Source organism: Plutella xylostella, chromosome 3 (genome assembly GCF_932276165.1).
Source record: "Plutella xylostella chromosome 3, ilPluXylo3.1, whole genome shotgun sequence".
Classification (NCBI taxonomy): domain Eukaryota; kingdom Metazoa; phylum Arthropoda; class Insecta; order Lepidoptera; family Plutellidae; genus Plutella; species Plutella xylostella.
Genome location: NC_063983.1, coordinates 10,434,976 through 10,460,277, shown reverse-complemented (window position 1 = coordinate 10,460,277; position 25,302 = coordinate 10,434,976). Strand labels below are relative to the sequence as shown.

General features: G+C 39.2%; 1 protein-coding gene across 1 annotated transcript; it reads right to left on the bottom strand.

Annotated features, from left to right (window-relative positions):
- Nucleotides 1-2,197: 2,197 nt before the first annotated feature.
- On the bottom strand, nt 2,198-5,151 carry LOC105387734. Its single transcript, XM_011558511.3, has 2 exons — nt 4,926-5,151; nt 2,198-2,924 (listed from the first exon to the last, which is right to left on the bottom strand). The coding sequence occupies exons 1-2, from the start codon at nt 5,083-5,085 to the stop codon at nt 2,260-2,262; spliced, it is 825 nt and encodes a 274-aa protein (XP_011556813.3). The 5' UTR covers nt 5,086-5,151; the 3' UTR covers nt 2,198-2,259.
- Nucleotides 5,152-25,302: the final 20,151 nt, after the last annotated feature.

Genomic DNA, 25,302 nt, shown 5'->3' with positions numbered 1-25,302 from the left:
CAAACTGACACTTATTATCTTTTCCATGAATAAATGAAAAAAAAACTTACAAGAGATGGAACAACGTGCATGATCGACAAGAATGGACGAATTAAACCGAGCCCTAAGTACATTGTTATTATAATTATAACAAATTGTATATATTGATAATGAAGACGGTGAATCAATTAAGAATGTTAAAGTGTATACCTAGTGTAACTTTTCATCGACAATCGACAAGTTTATTGAATTGCATCAGTTTGAAACCCTATTCTTCAGTTGGCTCGGACTCTGCCAACTATTGCATTGACAAGTCATGTTTTGTTATAGTTTATTGTTTTCTATGACGGTTGACGAAAAATACCTTTGAAACAGTGTTCATCAATCATCGTTATGATGAGATCACGAAAGTTATTAAATACTCCTTCTCTAATTCTCAGATTTTGTGCCCCCCACACAAAACCCCTTCATGTTAATTTCTCATAGCTATTTAAGCTAAACTTTCAATTTGTCCGGGAAACTCATATTTTCGTCACCGACACTCTGCCATCCTCTTCAACATGAATTTAGTGTACCTTGGTTACCTATAATTTACCATTATGCATTGGAAAACAAATAGTAACGTTCTTCAACCATGCCTTCGGTGGACTCCAACCCACCATTACCCATTAGCCATACCCTCAGAGCCACGCATGGCATTTGACTATATCTTGAGTCGGGCAATCAGCAGGACTCACATTGAATGGGACCTAATGATGGAGTACAAAATTAGACATGCCCTTAGCCAATGTGCCTACTTTCTAAATCTCTGTTTATTATTATTGGTTGCAATAGGGATTGGTTCACTTTTAAGTCAGCGCGTACAGATCTAATACTTCCAATGACCTTTCTTTTATGTCCAAAGTATGGTATTATAGATTGAGTGTTAGGTATTATAAAACAGATTAATATTTTGCTTTTTTGGATTATTACATCACCAATATTAGTAATAAGTATACTATAATGTCAAGAACACAAATCTTCGCAAAAAAGCTTTAATTTCTAACATTATAATCTTACATACTTCCGCAACGCGCTACAAAAACATGAATTTAAACCAATTTCATTGAATTACAGCTCAACTTATCACTCGCGTCACGCCAACAGATTTAAACGAGAGTTCTTTAGATGTATCTTCGGAGATTATGCAAAAAATGGCCGTGAGTGAGTGGAATACACACTTGGGGGGTTCGTATGTTGTGTGAAACGTAGGTAAGTATTTTGATATTTTTTTGGAGTAATCAATTGATATCAAACTTAAAATTCCTAGCTTCCTAACCTTGCCAATGTATGATCCTATCAGCTGTATGATCCGTCCGGATTGAAATTATCTTACTTTTGTGTGTTAAAATATTTATTATATGAAATTATTTTATTATCTTCACGTAGAATGTTGGCAGATCAGATTTTTCTTTCTAAAACTAATTAATACACTTCAGGTTGAATACTTTGACTGCTTTATAAATTCTATAATTTGAGAACGGAACCCTAAAAACAGTCGACAGTGTATAATTTAGGATCATCGACATAATCTCGCAGCGACAATGGCCCATTTGCTGCCTCATTATGTGAGCCCATCGCCTGAATGTTTCTTGTGATCGGGAGGGTGGCGCAGCAGCTCTCCATAATGTGAAGGCAATAGAGTTTTCGGAGCTCATTTTCTACTAAATAAAATTATTAAACGTAAAAAAACATTTACAAACAATAGCTTTAAACATTACAAAACCACCTAGATAAGTAGGTATAAATAAACGCAAAAATTGCTGGAGCATACCACCCGTTCTCAAATATATTAGGAACCCACCAACCATTATTCTCAAACATCATTTAACATGTTCAAAAACCCGAGTAATCTGATTGAAACCGTAGTTAGAGGTGACTGGGCAGTTTTGCAACTGGGTACCTCTACAAAACTCCGAAGGGCCAAAGGTTATTCCGAAGACAAGGGGTCTTTGTCGGAATTCCGCCGAGTCACCGGGCCGTATTGCCGACTCTGCTCAAATACAATTAGGCGGAGACATGGACGCATCGTGTCGGTACACGGGTACGGGTACGGCCGTTTGTTACCTAAATTGAAAATGTAGTTGGGCAAAAATATTTCACCTTTTTATACTTACCCAGTTTTGAACCAAATTAGACTAGATATAAGAGCGGTATTTGGAAACAAAATCAATTAAAATCAAAATCAACATTTTCCTTTTTATTAAAAAACCTAATACTTAACAATAATCCTAAAACTACCTACAACATTTCGTTATAGCTCTCATCCTCAGATTCTACCTGTTGCTTACAAACAACCCCGTTGAGCAACGGAGTCATCATGTTAGAGTCCGCGGTCTCCTCCAGGTCCAGAGGATTCGTCGTCTGCTCTCCCTGCAGCTCCTCCATCTCGGCCTGCATCATCACCTTCGCGATCTCCATCTTCACCAGCACCTGTCTCCGAGGAGACAGCTTCTTCACCGTCTTTGCGTAGCCGAGGAATATGTGATCGATACCGTCTAGACTCTGCCGTTGAAGAGGTCGTTGTGGGGGAGGTTTGGGCAGGGTTATTCTTTGGAATCTCCTTTTTTCTATCCTTGTTTCTCCTTTGATGATTTGCGGTATTGTTCTTGTGTCTTCTTCGCTCTCTTCCTCATCTTGGTTGTCTGTTATTGTTTCTGGTTTTGTTTCTGTTTCTTCATTATCATCTTCTACATCTTCTGTTGTGTTGGCGACGCGGGGTCGGGGCAGGGTGAGCGCGGCGCCGGGGGCGAGGTTCACGTAGGGCCGCATGAACTCCATGTGGCTGCTCCAGAGCCAGTTCCGGTAGCGCAGGGACTGCTTGTCGCGCTCCCCGGAGGCCGTGGCCTTCAGGTGCCGGCTGTAGCTGTCCCGGATGTTGCGCCATTTGTACTTGATCGTGTTCACTGAAATAAATTATGAAAGAAGTTATAGATTTTCAGTTTGGGTTTATTTATTAATGTTAGCTTTTCCCGCGAGTTGTTAGTTTTTCAGTTAGAATTCCGGGATAATAAGAAGCATGTGTGTATGTGTATTAATCCAGGGTGTCTGCTACAAATTAAAATTTCAAGAAAATGGGTCTACACTACACTTCTGTACTATTTACTCCCATTTATGTGACGGCTGACCAGCAGACCCTTTTTCACATTGTTTCTTTATCAACACGGGGCTCGATAAGCGAAAGATAAAAATAACACATTACGTAACTGATAAAATGAATGTTAGCATAATACTTACCTATGTAGAATACAATTGCTTAAGGTGAAGTGCGGTAATTGCAACTAAAAATATTGAAGTCGTAACTTCATCATCTGATAATTCTTTAAATATAAAGAAATAGTATTACTGTAAAATCATGCCAAAGTCAAAATTTTATGTAGATTTTATTCTACTATCATGACAAAGAAGAATAAAGAGCTATTGCCAAAAGTTCCGGCAAAGGCAGAAATAGTTGCAATTACCCCTCCTGGCGGGTAATTGCAACTAATCGTTTTATCTCCATATTTTTCTATGTGTGGTGTATATTGTGTATTTGAAACACAAAGACTAAGAGAATATTCATAGGATTGTGACACTTATCTCCTTGTAACTACGACCAATTTCGCATGAAACTACTGTTTAGCCGTGGGTCTGGTAATTGCAACTAATTTCTCAAAAATAGTGATGGGAACTTTATCGTAATTTTATCGACAGTCATGTAGTGTCTGCCATCGACAAGCCAAGAAGACCATGGTAGCAGAATAAAACTCGGGGATAAAAATTAATAGCTATATTTTTATTAATCAACATTAAATATTTTACTAATGTTTAATCAAACAGCCTTTTTACAATTTTTTTGGAAACTTTTCGGAATTTACCGCAGGCAGGATGCCGGGTGGAATTTTGCAGGTTTTCTAAAAAAATGTATGCTTAACAGATATGTTTAAAATTTGGTATTCAGCCTTTTATTCTTATTTGTGTGTTATATTATTAGTGATTGTATCGATATATTCATGTTCACTGCCCCATCACTGGCTTTTTCCAATTTCATACAAAAATTGGCAGCTAATTGTAACCACCCTAAAAACTGCAAAATAGTTGCATTTACCAGACTTTGCATTTTTTGTCTGGTAAATGTAACTACACAGAAAACTCGGAAAACAATCGTGTTAGAATATAACAAATACATACAAAATGACTTACCGTTATTAGTTTTTACTTTTTTTTGGAAAAACCTTGCGAGGAACCACTAAAAACTATTTTATAAAATAAAAATGCACACCATGTCCATCCGACTCCAGCAGACTCAAAATGGCCGATGACAAAAAGCTTTATAACTCCCACAATTCTTGAGCTATCAGCACCATCCACATTTTTGGGTAGAACTTTTATGATGTAAAATTGATTTTAGTCTGTCGTTTTACAATGAAGTAACTCTAGAGGAAGTTATTGAAGTTAGTTGCAATTACCGGATAGTTGCAATTACGGCACTTCACCTTAGTTACAACATTAAACTAAATGTTCTAGAAATACATACCTATGTAATGCAAGTAAGTAATAGATAATGAGTAGGTATGTATAGAGTACCTACAGCCGGAATGTCCCTGACCGACTACGCTGCCTGCAGTGCGCATGTTACATCGAGGTGTCATTGACATTACAACCAGTAGGGTACCGTATAACCGACAACTTGGCGATCCCAATGCGATAGCGAAGTCGTATTAACTACTTACATCGTCGATCGACCGACAGAAATTGATAGGCAGTATGCCAAGCAAGTTTGCCTGTATCAATAACTTACTGCATTGGAAATGCTAAGTAAGTTGGCCTGAATACGGTAGCGTGGCAACCCATACCGCTTAGCTAAAGATACGAGTAATTACGTGATTAATTAACATTCCCAAATGAATTTTGCCTCAATAACTCACACGAGAGTCCAAGCTGTGGCACCAGTTCCATCCAGGTCTGGTCCTTGAGCCGCAGGTTCTTCCCGTAGCCTCCACTCGGTTCGTACAGAATAGGGTTCTTCTTGACGAACGCGATGATGCGTTTGCTGATCACGTTGTTGACGTTCTGTTTCTCCGCCATGTTGGTGACGTCACGCGGCGGAGGCGGCGGCGGCGGCGGTCGTCCGGTCGCGGCTGCGTTCTGTGTAGACTGTAGACTGGAGCCCGTACCGCGCCGCCCCCCCCCCCCCGCCTCCCCGCGGCTCTACCGCACCCCCCGGCTGCGGTTTGCGGTCGCGGCGCGGTCTCTGCTCAGTGCGTGCGCCATTCTCACCCGTATGCTAGACGGGAAATAGGTCGATTGTGTGAATGTGTACGTGTTTTGTGTATTTAGAGGCCTTTCCGTAAGAACTTAGAGGCAAGCTAAACACTCAAAAAGTCAAAAGGCCGTAGTCTAATGCCTCGCACGAGTACATTGTGTCAAACACCCGTTACATCATTCTTTGACTGTACGCGGTACTTCGTTGCCTACAGGCCGCGGTACAGCCCTGCGTTGATAGCTTTGTTCGTGGTCTCCACTCGAGCACACGACTAGACCAACGGTAATCGGTTCTTCGGCGGATATAACCAGCCCTCTGCCACATCTACAGATAATAGCTACTTAGCAAATTTTAAAAGTTTTGGCGACAACCTTAGTTTTCTGGCGAATAACCTCATTTGGAATGCGATCCTACATGTTACCTACTACGCAAGGAGAAAGAGGTAGTGCCACTACTGTGTAGTCACTGAATATGATCTAGAAAGTTCACGTATTCACACGCATACATAAACAAAACATAGTTTTAATGCAACCACATAACCCGTAAGCTTTAAATAAACACTAGGCGATCTAGCTCCGTGCCTAGAATCTAGCCACAACAACCCATTGTGCGGGAAACAATGGGGGCATTGTCCCAGACTTAGCTCCTCAATCTAGACGCTAGATAGCCTAGGTTAGTGTTAATGCTTTATGGCCTAGGTTTGATATAATGCATGATAGGTAGTGTATGTAATGGTCTAAATAGGAGACATTGTATGTGGATGCAGGCATAAATGTGAGAACCGACTGTCTACGTGGTGCAAGGAAAGTGTATTTTTTATTTAATTACTTACCTGGGTATTATAATTAAGTCAGATATAAACTTACCGAGTCATATATGTAGTTCAAAGAGAATTTATATCTATTGCCCCACAGTTTAAGGGGTCGAATCTAGGCATTCGGCTTAGTTAAACTACTTATTAGATTCCTTGAAAAAAACAGTGGCAATGCCATAAGTAAATCTATCATAAGTTATGATAAATCAAAATCTGTTAACAGAAAAGATAATAAGTACAGTTAGAAAGTACTTACCTCTTTTTAGTTGAGAACAGTATCGTACCTTCTGTTGTTGTTAACTTGGTAACCGTTACAATGAAAGAGAAAGTGCCCTTTACTCGAGCTTCGAACCGGCGACCCTTCAAATGCGAAGCTGAGAAGATTACTGGGGCACCATTGTTCCTTGCCGCTTTCTAATGAGAACTCTTTATAAGATCACCAGCCTTATTGATGAACTTTTAGATGATTAACAGTATACTTAGTTGCCTATTTGTTTATCGAGATACTAAGGTAATGAACAAAACTTATGGGTTAGTATATCAAATTAGAGGTAGACGGCGTAATTTATTGAAATGAAACTAAAAATTAAACTAAAATAATACCTAGTTGTAGATATTAATGACAAAACAACTTTATTGTCGTCGCTGCGGTCGGTTTTATATTTCACCCAAAAACAAAGCGGTCTATGATTATAATTAAGAAAGGTTTTTATATAATAAATGCTTATACCGCACGCCATTTGTGATGATCCCGCGTCCGCTGTCCGTAGAGCTGACCCAGGCCGAAGAAATAGCCGAAACACTTAGTTTTAAGGCGGTTTAGTTTTTGGGTGTAAGCAGAATGCTATAACATAATATCCAGTGTTTAGTTATGTAGACAAGCTGTGAAGTAGGAAGTAAGAGAACTATATCATGATTTATTATTATTAAGTACCTACTTAAGTATATACAGCTATCTTATTAAAGCTCCCTCAATTTCTTATTACTACAATAGTATATTCCACTGTGGTGGAAGCCTACTTTAAGTATATACTTAATTACATAAAAAAGGTATAGGACTCATGCTATATTTTACAAAGTACTTATAGAGTGCCAAAGCAACTAAAATTCGGCTAACTCAATTCAATTCAATTCAAATCGTTTATTTGGCAAAAGAAAGAAAAAATTACAACTAAGGTACAAATATACATTGGTTTTGTAACTACTAAGTTCAATAATTGATCACTGAAAACCTAAACTAGGTTAAACCTGTATCATAGGTTTCAGTTCCTTCCATTTGACACTAGAGATAGAAGTTTACAATTTATTACAAAAAATCTCCAAAGTAAGGCTCTAAAATGATTTAAACTTTAGTTCAGTATGTATGACAGTACTTATAGTATTACTAATAATTAAGCATTATAGTTGCATCTTACAAAAAATCAACATAATAGTTTACAATATTATTGCAAAAGAGATTGAATATAAATATGATAATATATATATAAATATATACACCTATACATATATTTATTGCATATACATATATAAATAAATATATAATAACCTACAATACATAAAAGTACTTAAGTACTTATAAATTATTTATTACCTAACTAACCTTTCCGGATTTGTATACCCTTTTTGCAACATCCTATATAATAATAATAGAGAATCACACCTATAATACAATACCTATAGTCTTGTTTGATGACAATAACCTACTTTAGCTAGCCTAAGCTGATGGCTTATTTTTGTATTGATATCAAGGCTTCTGTATCTTTGTAAGTTAGTTTCTGTAACCAGGTGTTTAGTTTGAATTTACATTTAGAATAATTAAGAGGGAATAGATCAATTTCTTTGTTTATCTTATTATATAGGTATGGTCCTAGAAAACAAGTGCTCCTTTGCATAAATGTCGTCCTATGACTTTTAATGGTACATATTCTGTCCTTTCTTCTCTTTCTTAAATTTGGTGTATACGGTTGGTTAAGATGTTGTCGTAGAACAGTTGCTTTTATGAACAGTTGTCGCACTGTTAGTACACCACACAGGGAGTAAAGTTCTGAGGTAGCAAAAAAGTAGGGTTTAAACAGCATGACTTTCAGTACAGCTCGTTGAGCTCTTTCTAGAAGAAGCATACTGGTTAACGGCGAGCCTCCCCAGGAGGTGATACAGTATTGTAACAATGATTGGGCTAGGGCATAGTAGGTATTACGCAGAAGAGCAAAATCAGCGACCGGTCGGAGCTTTTTCATTATATGTATAAGTCGTCTTACTCGTCCACACAGAGCATTAATATGGGGTTTCCAAGAGAGCCGTTCATCCAGTAGCACACCCAAGTATTTAATAGTTTTAGTACGTTCAAGCACACCACAGTCACATACTGGATTGCATAGGTCTATATTGTCACATTTGTGGGCACGAATGGAAATATCGGTGTCTTTTGGTATTGTCCTGCAGGTCATTGCAAATGTGATAAACTTAGTTTTTTGGACATTTAGTGTAAGAAGGCTGTTATTCAGGTGATGGATTACTGTTCCAAGCCCCATTTCTGCATTAGCTTTTGCCTCCTCCCAGCTGTTCGCACAAAATATAAGTGCAGTATCATCCGCGAAAGTAAAGACTTTTCCATGTTCAAATTTAGTATTGCAAATATCATTTATATACACTCGAAAACTCTCAACCGACCTCTACATCATGTAATTTATAGTAATGTCTCCATTCGCCGTAAAAGGAAATTATGGCCATTAAATAATGTTAATGTCGCCGAAACAGGAACTAAAAACAATTTCAATTTACATGGGCCGATACTAAATATTGCCTTTAATATCGTAGGATCGTATTTTGGACTAGTGTTGCCCGTGGAGGCGGAGTCGCTAGAAATGGCCGAATGTAAACGGTTCAGTTTCAAAAGTTCCAGTGGGTTTATTAGGTATGCGAGTAAGTAATGTAGAACATTACAAATTAGTTTTGCAGTCGCATTGTCTGATGATACATTTTTAGATTCAGGCTCAAAATGGGACAGAATAATTTCGTTCGCTTGTCAAATGCCCTGGGTACTGAACGAATTTCCAACCAGTATAGTATGGACATGGACTACACAACTTTATTAGGGACTTACACATCTTTATCAAAATCATACGACGTTGGGTACAATGTTTACTTTTAATAAATATTAAACTCCTATAGAACCAGTCCAACGAATGATTCAAATAAGGAAAGTAGTCTTTATTTATAGGGTTAATTGAATATTCATGGTTATAAGGCGGTCCTGATTTCCCCTCCAGAGTAAACATGATGAATGCCATCATTGGGGTTAGTTTAGGCAAATACAAATATTTGGTTTCCATAGATTTTCATTTCAGTACGACAAATATACGATCAAGATGTAGCACATTTACATGTGTGTAATATATTTGTTCAGGGTACCTACAGCTGTATGTTATCTCATGGTATACGCACTTCACTATGCAAAGTTGTACTTACTGAAATAGTGGTTTGAAAAGCCCAGTAGATTCACCATTGATTGCATGTACCTATACATTACAAATACATGCATTATCAACGATGAGTGAAAATACCTCGACCAATGATGGTAAAATAATAATGTGTTACTTATAATAAACGGATCAACCAATTTTCAAAAAGTTGTATACTTAACTAATAACTTTGCGTTGGAATTTCAGGATTGCTATCAATTTCCCGATTTGTAAAAGAGAGAAATATACACCCTTACTTAAGTATAATATTATGTAGGGTCATACATTTTATAACATGTCGATGGCAGTTATAATTATTATGAAGTATAATTTTATCCACTTCCCATTCGTAATTCATATCCTTCGACTCCCAAATTACTAATTAACTTCTATTGACGAGTGGCCACGGCCGCAGCGGATCCGGAGGGTCACTCTATACTCACAAAAACTAACGAATGAGAGCTGTCGTGCAATCGACACGTTTAATACAACGAGATAGAGTCGTAGCTCGCGCAACAGCCCTCCGAAACTTCGTTTTTCGTCATATAAAGTTACCCCCTCGAACCGATTTCACGGTCCATGTGCCGAAATGATTACGGACACCAGCTCTGCATGAACCCTGACAACCATCACACATGTTCTACACACAAGGGAGGTGGCAGGTCAAGTTATTGTGGTGGCAGTGAGTATAACTGATAGAAAAGCTAACAAACACCCGGTCTCTTTATTAGCGGAATTTGTTAGATCTGTAGCAGTTAGATGAAGCTATTTGGCTGGTCAAATTATTTATTTATCAGCTTTTATTAGTTGGTAAGTTGGTACAAGTAAGTACCACTTACTTATTTACTGCAATAGAATCAGGGAAGGGTCATTAATTAACCTAACTCTTAATTTGTAGAGAGCTATATGTCATGTTTTAGTTTGCATTATCCACGATATATTTTTAATCCACGACAAAAAAAGAGAGATGTAATAAGTGTCTGTGTACCTACTTATCTGTGTGTGTTGATCTCTGTCTGCAGTAGCTCGGTTTGTTTTCTTTGGGTCATATGTAATGTTCTTAGTGACCATATTTTATTAAAATCCGTTTAAAAGCGACTTTCATTTTTGACTGTCTGAGGTTTTACAAATATTATCGTAACATTGGCATCACTACTACCTACCTTCAATTTTATTATTTTTAGCATACTACAGTACAGTGCCTAATACGCCGCCGCCGCCGCGCACCGCTCATAGCAACAAGCAAGATTTCCCCAACTCCGAGCTACCCTTCTACTCTCAGCCCGAGTACCATGCTCATACATAGGCACTTCACCCAACTGGAATATAGGTACTAACCCTGATGCACTTTCTGCCAAGGAATTAAGGTGAGTTTTGCAACAGACGAGGCTACTGGGACTACTGGGTAAGGTTGTAAGGAGTGAAATTGTTCAAATGCGTTTTGAAGGCTGGCTCTCCACTGATACCTACTGCAGGTTTTATAGTATTTAATTTTATTTCTATGCGATATGATACTGATCATAACTAGTTTGTTGAGTGTCAGTAATTTATATGAATACCGTAAAGTTTTTTAGTAGGCGTTTCATGAAAATCTACTCTATAGTTAAACCTAAGATGATAAACTCCTTTCCCATAGCATTATTATATCTTGGGTTAGATGATATTATTTAATAATTCTGTAGGCACTATACATAACTGAAAACTCGGTTTATCGCTTTCTTGAAACAAACATAGCTTATAGCTTCCCCCAGCATCGTGTACTCCATAGACTTAAGAACATATTCCACTGCGAGACGTGAACATACCTGTAATGGCCCTCGCGGCTCAACGCGCTTATGTAATGTGAGTTTCTAGCTCTATATCTGTAGCATCAGCCACTTACAGAGATGCCTTGTCTAGTTCCGAATTTGGAGTGACTAGAGTGGGCTCGGGTCTTGTTTGAGTGAGTTTTGACTCGTGTTTCCATGTCGGTTATAAAATCTACGTACCTATACTTACGGACTATGTATGAATAAGAAAGATAATACTTTTCGTACCCGGCCCAAAAGTAGAGTTATAAGTTAGCTAGACTAGAATTTGTAAGTGAAAGTTGTTTTTTAAATGGTATAAGGCACTAACACTGTACCTACACGATTGTAGTAAATCGTATTTAATGTATTTAAGATAACGATTCCATCGTTTAATTCATCGTAATTAATGAAATTAATTAGAAAACCGAGCTCCCGCACAGTATAACAACAGTTAAAGTTTACGGGAATGTTATTAAACCCCCCCCCCCACCCCTCCCTTTCCCTACCTCCCCCCGTCTCATCAACTCATCAGTAAACAGGTGCTAAATAAGAAGCTTATGTTTTATTGTTCATCTCCCTTTGATGGGAGATGGATAATTAATTAACACCGGGGATAGTCACTCGTAAAGGCTTGTATTAAACTTGAGGGTGTGTTTATGTTATGTGAATGTGTAAATACTTACGTAGGTTTACGGTAAAAATATTGCAACACTAGGTTGAAGCTATTTTACCATTTTCTAAAATACTAAAGAGAATTTTCGTTTTCATGCCATGGAAACTACTCTACAGGCTTAGTATACCTTTCGGCTTAGTATACCCTTTTGGCAACACCCTGTATTATTTTTTTAATTCGTAAGATAGAGTGGCCCCTCTGGGTAGAGAATAGAATTCAATATCTTTACTAATGGGTAGGTGTGGGTAGGTAGGTGGGTATGTACCTTCCTCTGGGAATGAGTGGCGTGAACACGATCCTCATAAATATCTCACATTACTTACTATTACATTACTGTCACTACGGAAGCCTACCAAAACGATTGTATTCATGAGCATAGGGAGTACGTAGATACTTAAAAGCAGATTTTGTCTTTTAAGCAGCACCCAGTTATTATATTACTTTACGTTACATGCTTTAGGAAAATCTTCATTTCCAATTCAAAGATCAACGAAAATTTAAGCTCTCTTCAACTGAGAGAGACATTAAAATGTGTTTACTTATTCGGGAAGGTTTAATAATGGAACTCGTATAAATAACAACTACCTAAGTCCTTCCTAACAGTAACAAACGTTTAATTTAACTCCACAAAAGCCAAATTAAATTATTTAATAGGCTTTTATACCTTCTTGCTTCTCAGCCAGTGAATCTCACGAATCCAATTACGCCATCAAAATAAGCCCTCAAGTATATCGGTACTTTAAATACGAATTCAGCAGCAGCGGCAACGGCGAATTAAACAACAATCAAACGAAACAATAAATACCTCTCCGTTATTTACCCGAAGATACAGCCTTCAATAAACGCAGTGAGTGGAGTGTCCTCTAACTGCTGATAAATGTTTGTCTTACGCAATAATTATGTTTTTCAGTACCTGCGTAGGTACAACTTAAGCTTTGCAGAAATATGTACCTATATATCCAGTACATGTTGTACTTAGTGGATTAGGAAAAGCCTATGTCTTCGAACGCTGAAAGTTTATCACATTTATTTTAAAGCTTTTCAAGTTAGCTACTCAGAAATATAAAACATAATCATAAAATAAAACATTGGGCTGTGCAATCACTCTTTATAGCTGAAAGGCACTTTCTCCACTCAAACTTTATAACGTTTAAATCCTCCGTAATTATAAACCCAAACTCCGGAGATCATTGCACAAAGGTTTACAAGACAATAATACCGCTGTCGAGACCGCATCCGCTTAATCTTACGACTTCAGACTTTATTAAAGAATTAAAAGCCAGAGAGTGGTACATTTTATAGCCTTCTAGAGCCAGCGCCGGTATTCTGGCTCCATTTACAGATTGTTACGTAATAACGAGGACTCATAGCTCCACCCTTTCTTAGATATTAATGAAGATTAGTATCCGCTATCTCCATAACGCTGAACTAAGATGGAGTAAGCTGCCGGAAGGATTACTGCTGAAATGAATCTTTAATGACATATTGAATGCGCAGAGAGAACATCTGTATAAGGTACTAAAAACTAATCATTGTAAAGCTAGAGTATGGCAGCGAGTAATCACATGTATCGCCTACGAAGAATCTTAATAATTTCACAAGTGAGCCTGTGCAGGGCGGGCCAACCCTCAACTACTGAGGCTCGTAAATCGCGGGCTAAAAGCACACGTAAATCAGTGCACACTGACGCCCCCTCCCCCCGATCTTAACCCTTCAGTTATGCAACACTGGTCGCGCTTAATATTTTAGTGGCTCGTGATCTTGATCAAAGATTTCAGTTGATGCTGTTTGAAATTGGTGGTTCTCTCGGTCTCGGTAAAAGCACTTTAGCTTAATAGATAACGGTTTGGAGATTCGTTGATTAAAGTTCCTTAGAAGGAGAGATTGCTTTGACTTTGTGTGTTGTGGATTAAATATAAGTTGTACGTTTGCGTTGGAGTAAGTAAAGGCGTGTGATTAAGATTTGCGCTGCCTTTGATATCTGGTAAATTCTACGTTCGTGATGTTTAAATTTGTACTACTTACATATTTGTAATTCCCAAAACAAGTTAAATGTAGGTTATTACGTTATTAGTAAGCTTCCTGTACTACTTTGCTTCAGGTTCAAGCCAGGAATCAACAAAAGCTTAAAATAAAGGCGCGTAGCACACAGAATGGCCGGTTTGTTTAGTGGCTGGATAAATAAGGCATCATCAAGATAACGTCGATGATCATACTACAATCTGCAAAGGACCTGTCACATATGAGCTGCTTTTTAAATCGTAGAAAAAGTACAACTACCTTCTTTCCTTCATCAGATAATGAAAAGAATTCATCATCCTTTTCACACTCGATAAATTTGAGCAGCGCAGCAATAGGCGGTCCTGAACAAATATCGCAATAATTTTCAATACGTGGCGGCCTCTTTGAAGTTTTTCCTTTTACATCGGAATTCGGGCGGGATCCCAGACCCGAGTCTTAAAAAGCGATCCTTAAATACATTATGAACCTTATAGCGGAAAATATTAGGAAGCTTTTCCTCATAACGGACCATTGGTCTTCCATTGTTCCCTTGTTATTTCATGGCAAAAGCTAAAGTTTATCCTATTTTCTCGGCAGCAAGGGTCTTTTTCATTCACAATGCCTTCATTTAAAATAATTTGCACATTGTAGGCCGCAGTGGTGAGGAAATGATAATATTTTACATGGGAGATATTTTATTTAGGCGATCTCATTTATAGAGTCAGTGAGGTCGCCATCTTTATCTTTATTCAGGCGGCAGCCCCTTCGGCAGAAATTTGACAAGGGACCGCGGCCGGCGAGGCAATCAGGGTTTTTGTGTTCAACAATGTCTGTATTTTACGGCATCGCCGCGTAGAACCAATTTACTAAATTGTTATCTCACTCGGATACCTCGTGATCTAGGCGCGACCCTAAATTCAAATGAACTATGATTGAATAACCGCAGTCGGGGCACAAGCTCCATACTGTCCTCCTCCGCGCGGTGTAAGTGTTAATTACGCTCTGGAGAAGTTCGCAGGTCCCTAATGGCGGGATATGGCCCAGTGTTAGTTTTAATTGAAAAACTTTACACCGCACCCGCGCCCCCGCCGCGGGGAAAATGGAAAATAATAAAAGAGTGCAGTTTGAAATACGACGGTGTTCGGGCGAGGCGCGGGAGAGCCAACTAACTTTCAAACGAGTTAAAAATTGACTTATCCGGCAGTCTTTCGTTCTTCTTTGCTCATCGCGTTGCAATTTCGTAGAACAAGCTGTTCTTTACACAAAAGTGAGTAGGTGCAGTTGGAAACTTTATGCCACATAATGTAGATAGATAGAGAGAATATTCTAACTAAATTTTACAGTTTCATTTGTCCGAAAGTATATATTTTCATATCATACGGTCATAAAGTATAATCTGACTCCCGAGTCATGTGTATATTCTGGGTTCAGAATAAACGAAATATTATTTTCCGTCCGGTTTATCTCTCGGACCCTCGACGTAATGAGCGTGGAGAGGGAACTGCGGGCGGCAGGAGATAGCGCCAGAGGCCGATAACTTGTGTCGATGAGCGGAGCCGGAACAGGAGGGTGACTCTATACTGACGAAATAAGGACGAACGAGAGCTGTCGTGCAATCGGCACGTTAGAATTGAGTCGTGACACGCGCTGCAGAGCTCCGAAACTTAGTTTTTCGTCATAGTGACCCCCCAGAGAGCCGGCTCAAGCGACAAGTCGCAGCGGCCCAAACCCGCCCGCGTCACCTCCCCTGCACCAAACGTCTCCGAGGAACCAAGACTATCGTCTACCAAACGACTCCATGTAACAACAGCGGAAAAACAACCGCCCCGAGCCACTTCGCACAAACTTATGATTTGTCGCGCCGGATCAACATAAAATCTAACCAAACATAATCCCGATTGTACCCGACTTACAAGCCCGCCTCTGACCGAATACAGACCTTATCTTCAGGATATAAGATGAAAATCGAAAACAAAATGCAGGAGTATGCTGCAGCGAATATAAAGAAATGGGACATTTTGCGAAAGGCCCATATTATTAGCGCGCCCCCAGATGACGTCGGCTTATGTCGTTACCGGCGTATTTATGTGTTTGTTATCTGCCGGCGCCGGCAGCCCCGAGCAAAAATATTGGGGCATTAGTAGAGTTGCTCGCTTATTAAAGCCAAGTTATATTGACTCGCGGCGTCCTCGCCCCGCACCGCCTCATAGATCCCACGGAGTTTTCCTTAGCGACATTCAGAGAATCACGATACTGTAATTTGCAACACACAGCGATTGTTGTAGTGCCCCAGTTATAGCTCGCAATTTTCCATATAATGCTTTAGTAACAACGCCATTATGGCTTCAATGTGACGTTCACTATCGTCATGTAATTAGGCAAATTGTCGGACAAACAGAGCGGCCGCCGGCGAGCGACGATTCTTTTGTGAACACGCAACAAAGTAGTAATTAGTGTAGCCGCAGTACAGGACAGGGAGTGTCGTGCCAGTACGAGCCGCATTGTGACCGCCCGGCCACTCGCCGGAACGACTGATTGAGAGTTTTCACCGCAGCATTGGGCAGTGGATCCTTTGTGCGACACCCGTGACCAGCGCGCATGACCCGCATGCACCATGCACGTATCTCCGGAGACTAATAAGCAACCATGTCAATTCACGAGTCAACCTGGCCTGGATAATTCCGCAGTTGTTTTCCCTGTTCTGTCAGTTGATGTTTTTCATTAGGCTGCAAGTGGCGGCTGTAAGCAAGGTAATGTGGCAGCGCCCGACAAATGAGGAGCTATCGCACCCGCCGCGTATACGTCAAATATTACGCACTCTCGGAGATGTGATTACACGTGTTTCGGGGAGGTGCGAAATGTATTAGATTATTTACGGAGGGTCCCAATTTCATGTTGCTGCAATTTATGAGAAGATACGCGGTGATGGTTTGTTTTGTTTTGGCACAGTTTAAACATTTGGGGAGAGTAGATTAAAGATAACCGAAACTCTGGTCGTATTTTTTCGTCAATGCTGACAAGTTGGCTTTAGTTGTAACTTTTGAAAGAAGTTTCTGGCCTCTCATTAGACACCTACGTCTTTATACCTCTTAGGGGATCGTCAAACTTATTGCACAACTCTTATAGGGTGATGGGAATATGAATACTCACACGAATAAATAATGTTTGTAAGCATACAATAAACAAATTGAAATCGATCTCGATTCAATTTAATCATAAATTTTCCCGTTGGGTAATGAAATGTAACGAATACTGTGGTAGATACATATAATGTACAATACCAATGTTTTTCTTTGTCTTTGTTCTAATTCCCCCAATCGCGTTCAGGACTAGCGTGATTCTGACTAAAAGGGGGTGCTGTAACCCCAATGTTACTTCATAACTCGTAGACGAACCTTAATAATAGTACCAATTTCAATCTATTTTATTAAGTAAGTTTACTAGGTAAGTTTAAAAATATGTAATTGTAGTTTAAATACTAATCCTAACTTCCTAACTTATAATATTATAAATGCGAAAGTAACTGTGTCTGTCTGTCTGTTACTCTTTCACGCCAAAACTACTGAACGGATTTGAAAGAAATTTGGTATACAGATAGTCTAGCCCCTGAGAGAGAAAGAACATAGGCTACTTTTTATCCCGGAATTCCCCACGGGAAAACTATTTAAGGCGAAGCGAAGCGCGCGGGAACAGCTAGTACCTAATAAAATTACTAATTATCTACAGTACTTAACGTGTTGTCGTTGTACAGTATTTCCGTGTAATAAACAGACGGACGGGAGTTGAATCATTTCGTCCGAAATTGATTTAGCTTCTCGATGAAACGATTTCAATTTGCAACCCGACACAATTAGGGGCGGGGATGCCAGGCCATGTTGGCACTGCTAGTCATTAGAGGAGAAAATGGTAATATTGCACCCCGATTGGTTTTTCTGCAATATTTTTTATTTACTTAGTTGTTAGCAAAAAAAGCTAGTTGTATTGGATCCTTAAAATACTTATATAAAGGGGTCAGTGGGCCACATAACCACCTTCTCCTCTAACAAGCATCAAAAAACTGCATCTAAAATAATAAATATGGCACAGGGTTCCCTTTACAGTGATCTCTTATCAGTGATATATTTATGTGCTTGGAGAAGACTAAGTAGGATAAAAAAAGTGAGTTTTAAATTAAATCCAATAAAGCTACACTCAGCAGCGAAGGATTCCACAATTTATTCCAAATAGTTGTCAGCTGGTGTAACACCATTATTTTTGTAACTTAACATTTCGTTTATTGTTTACAATAAACATTATGTTTGTTGTTTACTTTGTTAGTCTTGTCAAGTATCAGCTGTCAAATTCGACACACAGGATATAGTTTCAGTTGTTGTCTGTGGTCTTTTGAGAAAACTCGTGCTAGATCGTCATCGGACAGTGGTCAGTGGCGATATGACGCTCAGAACAATGATGGTGTTGACTGGCCACAGAGTAGTTTTGCGAGCTGGACCCGACGATGAGCTGGCATCCCGGTGAAGGTTTTTTTTTCTTTTCGGAACTGGCAAGGAGGCGAGCCATTCTCGGTCAGAACGTCTCGAGTGGACTGGTGTGTGGTTGTTTTTTTCTTCCCGGTCCGCGTGGCACAGGCCGTATTGGTACCAAGTTCCTTGCTTCATATTTCCTGTTACCAGATACGTGCCACAGACACCCACGCAGCATCACACCATGTGTACCTAACCTGAATTGCCGACAATTTCAATCCGGCCCGGTGAAGCGTGCGATTGCCAGACGCGTGTCACCTGACCCAACCCCAAGAAGGTGTCGTTGGTGACCAGAGCCGTCAGCGAGCCACGAGCCGTCCGGAGCTCCTGTCCTGGCCCCGTCCGACAGTCCAGGTCGGCCGTTGTATGTTCGTTGAGCGGATACTGAGGAATTTCCTTAGGATTTCTATTAATCTTCAGCGGCATCAGCCTTCTAACGCCGCTGCTGAATGTAGGATTGCAAAGGCAGAACCCGGGTGGACTCTAGCGGGTTAAAACCTTTATTTTTTTTATTTTTTTTACTTCGTAGGGAGCCCCGTTAGAACGGGCAGTAGTATCTAAATTGCACTTTGAACCTTTTGTAGGCGCTAGGCTATCAACGTCCTTCGGTTACGGGGCCTTAACGTTAAACTGCTATCCCATTGAAGTAATATAGAAGTTTCTCTGGGGTTAATACCATCTTTCTATCCCTGTGGCGTGAAACACAGGGGTAGAACCTTTGGTTTCCCCACTTTAATGTAATCTCCTTGCAATACCTTGTATACTTCAACCAGACAATTATAAGGACTTAATCCCTGGTCTCATTTTAGACCTATTTGAGTTATAAAATATTGTGCGAGGCAGGGTTTTGATAAATAAATATTAATAACTGTACAACATTCTGATATTTTTATTTTCCACCTCATTGTAATTTCACCACCCACTACACCGTGGAAAATAGGCTTACACTGGCAACACTCGTCGATAATGGTTCATTCGCTCGCTCCCTGCGAGCATCGTCTCCTTCAACAATAGCTTTAATTAAATTCGTTCGTTCCGCCCGTTTCCTATTTGTATTACTTACACCTTATTTTCCGGAAATTTACATTTCACCAACAAACGCCGGATCAAAGGGAGTCGTCTCTTTAAATTTTTCGAGCAATAAAATGGCCTCCGGCTCGATAATTAAAGGAAATTTGGGAAAATTAAGCACGTGTTGGAAACGCCTTTTAAGTCGAATATTAACGTGTAAATGACTTTCTTTGTGTTGATGTTGTATTCCGATAATGAAGCTGTTGTGTCGCGCAGGCGGGCGGCAATTACATCCACATTCTAATAAAGTGTTTGTTTTAATGACACTCGTTTTTAAAAACGTATTTCCACTAAATCTAAAATAGCTTTGCTTACTTATAGATTATAGCGACCTAATTTCCAAACTGTGTGGTGTTATTATTTTCACACGTCTAATAATTTTGAATAATAAATCGTGCGAAGGCGGATATCCACGACGTGTCGGTAATTTGTAACTTATGACAAGAAAACTCATTTTTTCCACGTCCCTGCTATTAGTTTCAATTACTTGGCTAACTATAAATCAGGAAATTTTGTGCCAGATCGCTAAATATAGCGTAGGAATAATGGCGCATTATAAACGGTTGCATATTAATCAAAGGCAAATTTAATAAGTGCCGCTCCTGAGTTATACGCGATGGCTATAGCGGGAATATGGCTCCCGCAGGGCCGAGCCGCGCTCACACCGGCGAGTGCGCTTGACACATTGCTTTCTATTACTAATATTTGGTGCAATTACTTGATGGTGTTAAACCAAATGTTTTTAATAGGGTCTTACTTAAAGAGCGTACTTGACTAATACACCTCTAGGTATCGTAATTAGATTTATCTAAGATTAATTTTGTGTACTGAAAAATATTATAACTACAAATGATTCATCTAAGTAAACATAGCTACTTAGCCTAAAAATATACAAACGTTACATTAACGTGTACTTATTAGTCAACATCTAAGTACTTATCTCAATACAAAATACTTAATACATATTATTTTGTCTTGTATAGGTACATATTGATTCAAGCAAAATAAGATTCTCTTTCTTTCTGTACAATTTTTACTATTAAGGCCTTTCTAAAAATAACAAAAATATTCACTTACGATGTTTATAATTTTTTACACAAGCTATACCGATCGTCAATTAAGTAGGTACATTAATTCAAATGTTTGTATTCGGGTAGTACCTATTACAGGCAAGTAGCTTGCACAAAAGAACGCAGCACAGATATAAAAGAATAGCGCTTGCAGCCCGACTGAAAATGAAAATGAAACAACGTCATAAATAACTGTCTCACTCCTTGTCGCTCCCGCTCGCTCAGCCTCGCTCCGGTTCGCTCCGTGTCTCATTTCCATGGCTGTAGGGCCGTCACTTGCAGAGCCTTCACAATTTATTGTGGCCTGGATGAGGCGGCTCCGACGGTACATCACTTGCATATTTTGTTTGGAAGAGCGAGCAATTACGTTGTGACAGACACATTTTAAAGGACGCAGACAGGTGAGTTTGTACGTGGTACTGAACAAAATATTTCATGTTTTTTATAGCCGAGACCGGGGTATAAATGCGGTAGACAACAGTATACTCGACCGTAAATAGGCAAACATTACGTGGGACACCCTCCAGCCCGCTGGCCCAACTGCCTAACTACCTTTAACAGTGGTCTGTGTGGAGGGCCAAGAAAAGAGTGTGCGCTTCTTGGTAAAGGCCTGGGAATGTAAGTAACTATTTGATGATGATGATTGATGAGGAAAGTTCAATACGGAAGGATGTCATCCTTTTCGTACCAACATTCACAAAGTCATAAGCCCACCATTACTTCCTACAGTTACTATTACTTACTTTCTGCCTACATAAGTTGATAGATGAAACAAAATATTACAACTTATCGGTCACAAAAGTCTCTGACAAAAACGCAAATTATGAAAAACATGGGAAATAAATCATCGCAACATGTTGTGAAGAGTGCGATTCAATCAGCCGCGTGTTAGCACGGGATATGCCACTTACAGCAGCAGCGGCGAGGGCCCAGCCCCAGTGCATCCACCAGCACAGCTTGACCCCACTCACCACACTGGTTCTACAGAAACCAGGGGCATTAGCTGCGGCTTAGGGGCCATGGTACGCTGGGTGAGTGTTGAAATCAAATGATCGGCTTGCACCAGTGTTAATGGGTGTTTGTGTTTTATGTTCTGGTCGTTGCTATGAGGGTTTGTCGGGAGCGGAGATAAGCGGTGGATGTTACCAGTAGCATCCGAAAAGTCACTATTTTCGTGTGTTAATATGTACTTAAGTAAACAACTCCGCTTTTAAACTAGATTAGAAGGTCTGATTAATTATACATTTTTAGGAACGGTCGAGTTGCCATTTGAAATGTAAAAACAATGCTCTTAATATTTCCTTTGAGAGTTTTCCCTGTACTTTATACCGTATCGCAATTTGGCAAACGAAAATATACGAAATCCTAAGAAAATAAAGAGTCGAAATACGAACTACATCTCCACACCGGCACGTGGAGAAAAAATATCATTTGGGCTTCATGAGACACGTCTACTACCGCCATTCCGGCTCGAAGGTCACTCTATACTAAAGTAAAACGAACGAACAAGAGCTGTCGGGCAATCGGCACGTTTAATACAACGAGATAGAGTCGTGGCTCGCGCTGCAGCGCTCAGAAACTTAGTTTTTTGTCATATAGAGTGACCCCCTCATCTCATCACTACAGCCCTGCAGCCGCCATCATCTCGTGTGACTCCTGATTCCTGGTAGTACATAACATACGCCATATTCCCGTCACGTATTCCCCTGTCGGTGGTTTATTTACTTATTTATTTATTCCAACTTGCAGGGACTTCCTTATCTTTGCGTTACGTCTCGTTCAGTAATACAAATAGGAATGGGAAGATCTGTATCCCTGTTTAGACTTTCAATAACGCGCGGCAAAGGGTTGTGTACGTGTGTGGAGCGAGGCCGGGCCCGATTCTGCACCTAGGGTCGAGAAAGGTCGTGTATAGGCATACATTATAGAGTAAAACGTAGTTAAGAAAACCTGAAAGTTAGATTTTCGTAATTTTTGAAACTTGTGAACAGCCTGCAGCCCTGACTCTCGACATAATTATGGCTAGAATTATCTATATATTTATTATGTATAAACCTATTGTGTAAATAGAAAACGCGTAAGTAAATGATCAATATGATTAATTACCCGTACTGGACAGGCATACTAGGTACATTGTTTAAACAAAACAATAAATCCATAGTTCAAGGAAGCACATTGTCATGTAAATCACACAAGTTTATCGTTATTATAAACTTGTAGCTAATATTGAGCTCACGATTGTTAGCAAATGTCACGGCCCTCAAACTTGGGCAGTGGCATAGCAATAGCAAACTATTAATCAATTTCTAGAACAATACAATCATAAATATCAGAGTTCATATCATAACTTTTACAAAATATATTTATAGCCGGTGTGATGTTACTATAAGAACAAGATATTGTTTAATATCTTTAATCTGACTTTTGTATACTTAATGAATAATCTCATGATCAAGTTTTGGAGCTCAATTCCAGAAGTTCGTAGATATTTTTTAACCATACTCGTATATATTTAGTTATGTCTGTTTAAAACCACCGACGTCTCACGTTTTACGCGATATCGCCAGATTAACGTTTTAAAATATTCACATAAGATATAAACGTAATTTCGGCGATATCTCGGCATTGGGGATGATTTTCGTTACTCGGGAATCGATACCCAGCAGTTATCCAGTTCAACATGTAATGGTGAAGTCGGGCGCGAGTTGTAAACTACATTACACGAGCACCTGTGTAAATGGAAATGGGAAATGGTGTCTGCGGCTGACGTGACGCGGGTCCAACGTGGAAACTAGTTGGTAATGGCTCTGGAAGGTTATTTGCTTCATTTGGCAACGTAACTTACGTAACATACAATAGGGTAACTCGTAACAGGAATTTTCCCACAATATTTCCACGCACCAATGACCAAACGGAAGCCATCAGAACTGAAACCCTCCACTCGGCTAAATCACTATTTGAACATTTTTCAAGATAAGTACCTAAGTACCTAATTCGTTTCTGAAGTTTAGTAATTACAGTTTAGAGCTGAATTACGGGTTCGGATTTGGTTTGGATTGCACTGAACTTTGGTTTTCATACAGTCACTTTAGAGTTATTTATTACGTAAGTACCTACCTAACTAACCTAGATCAACATCTTCATACAGCCCAGTACTTATCTTCTTCATCACCATCACATCGCCATCCATCCGTCGTCACGATGAGGAGATGTCAGACTCCACGGCACACAATATTGCGAGCTAACACTGGCCATTCTTGGCCCCCGTCCCAGCGCGTGACGTCAGCAGAACGGACTTCGTACCACCACCGTAAATAAGATACTTACGTAATCAAATAAAATGGGTAACATATTTGTATTGGACTCTTTGGAACAGTCTGTATGTAGTTTAATTTTAATATGAATTACCTACTGTTTAGTGAGGAACGCCAATAGTCACCAATTTAGAATAAGCTTTGTACTGCTTCTCGATCAACATATACATAGGTAATCTAGGTCAGTAACTATACCTAATACTACTAATTTCAGTAAAGTACACAATAAGTAGGCAACACACTCCCCCATTTTCCTCATCAGATTGGGAAAGATTTTAGCTAAGACCAAATCGTTTTCTTTTTTGTTAGCGAAATCACAAAGGGATTGTTCGAGAGCCCTCGTATCGTAATGTTCTATTTGTATTTCTGGCCCCTGAAGGACTATTTCCCTCTTGCCGCTTTAATAAGTCCCTTTCTTGCAGTTAGGAGCGTATATTTAGCTATCAGCCGACCTGAGTGCGACTGTGTCACGGTCATAATCGTTGTTTCAATATTATATTATGTAGGTAAGAACCTTGGTGTGCATTTATATTAAAATATAACAATTAAAAGTTAATTAAGTCCTGTGTGTAACTGCGAGTGTGTCACTGTGTTTCCTGCATTGAAGATCTCTGGGATTTCGTTCTCGTTGGTATGGGAAATTAAAATAAATATTCAATTAACGACATTTAATTACTTACACAAATATTTTATACAAACTACTGAAACACTTTCACTTAGAACAATCACATACTTAATTGGACGTAGTTACGCAGAAAGGCCTCAATCCACAACTTCGTCAAAATTGAGTTATATACTAGAACATGCTATTTAATGTAGGGTCTACCTGTCAAGAAAACAAACACAGTAAAAAACCAACTACAACATACTTTTTTGATGTGGGGGACCAACCCACATTGTATGAAACACACATTTTTTAGTTTCACATAAAGGACTCAAACTGTTTGAGTCCTTTTACAGAAACGCATTTCCTATGAAACCATGAAAAATTTAGTTTTTCATAAAAGACTCAAGCGCTCTGAGTCGTTTTAGAGAAATACGTATTCATTAAAAAATGACAATTTGTATTTAGCAGAAAGGACTCAACCCGTCTGAGTCGTTTTAGAGAAATACTTATTCATTGAAAAAAGACAATTTGTATTTAGCAGAAAGGACTCAAACCGTCTTGAGTCGTTTTAGCGAAATACTTATTGATTGAAAGAAGTCAATTTGTATTTAGCAGAAAGGACTCAAACTGTCTGAGTTGTTTCATAGAATATAAGTTTTTAATAAAACAGTTCAAATTTTATTTGGCAGAAAGGATTCAAACTGTTTTTGTTCCGTCT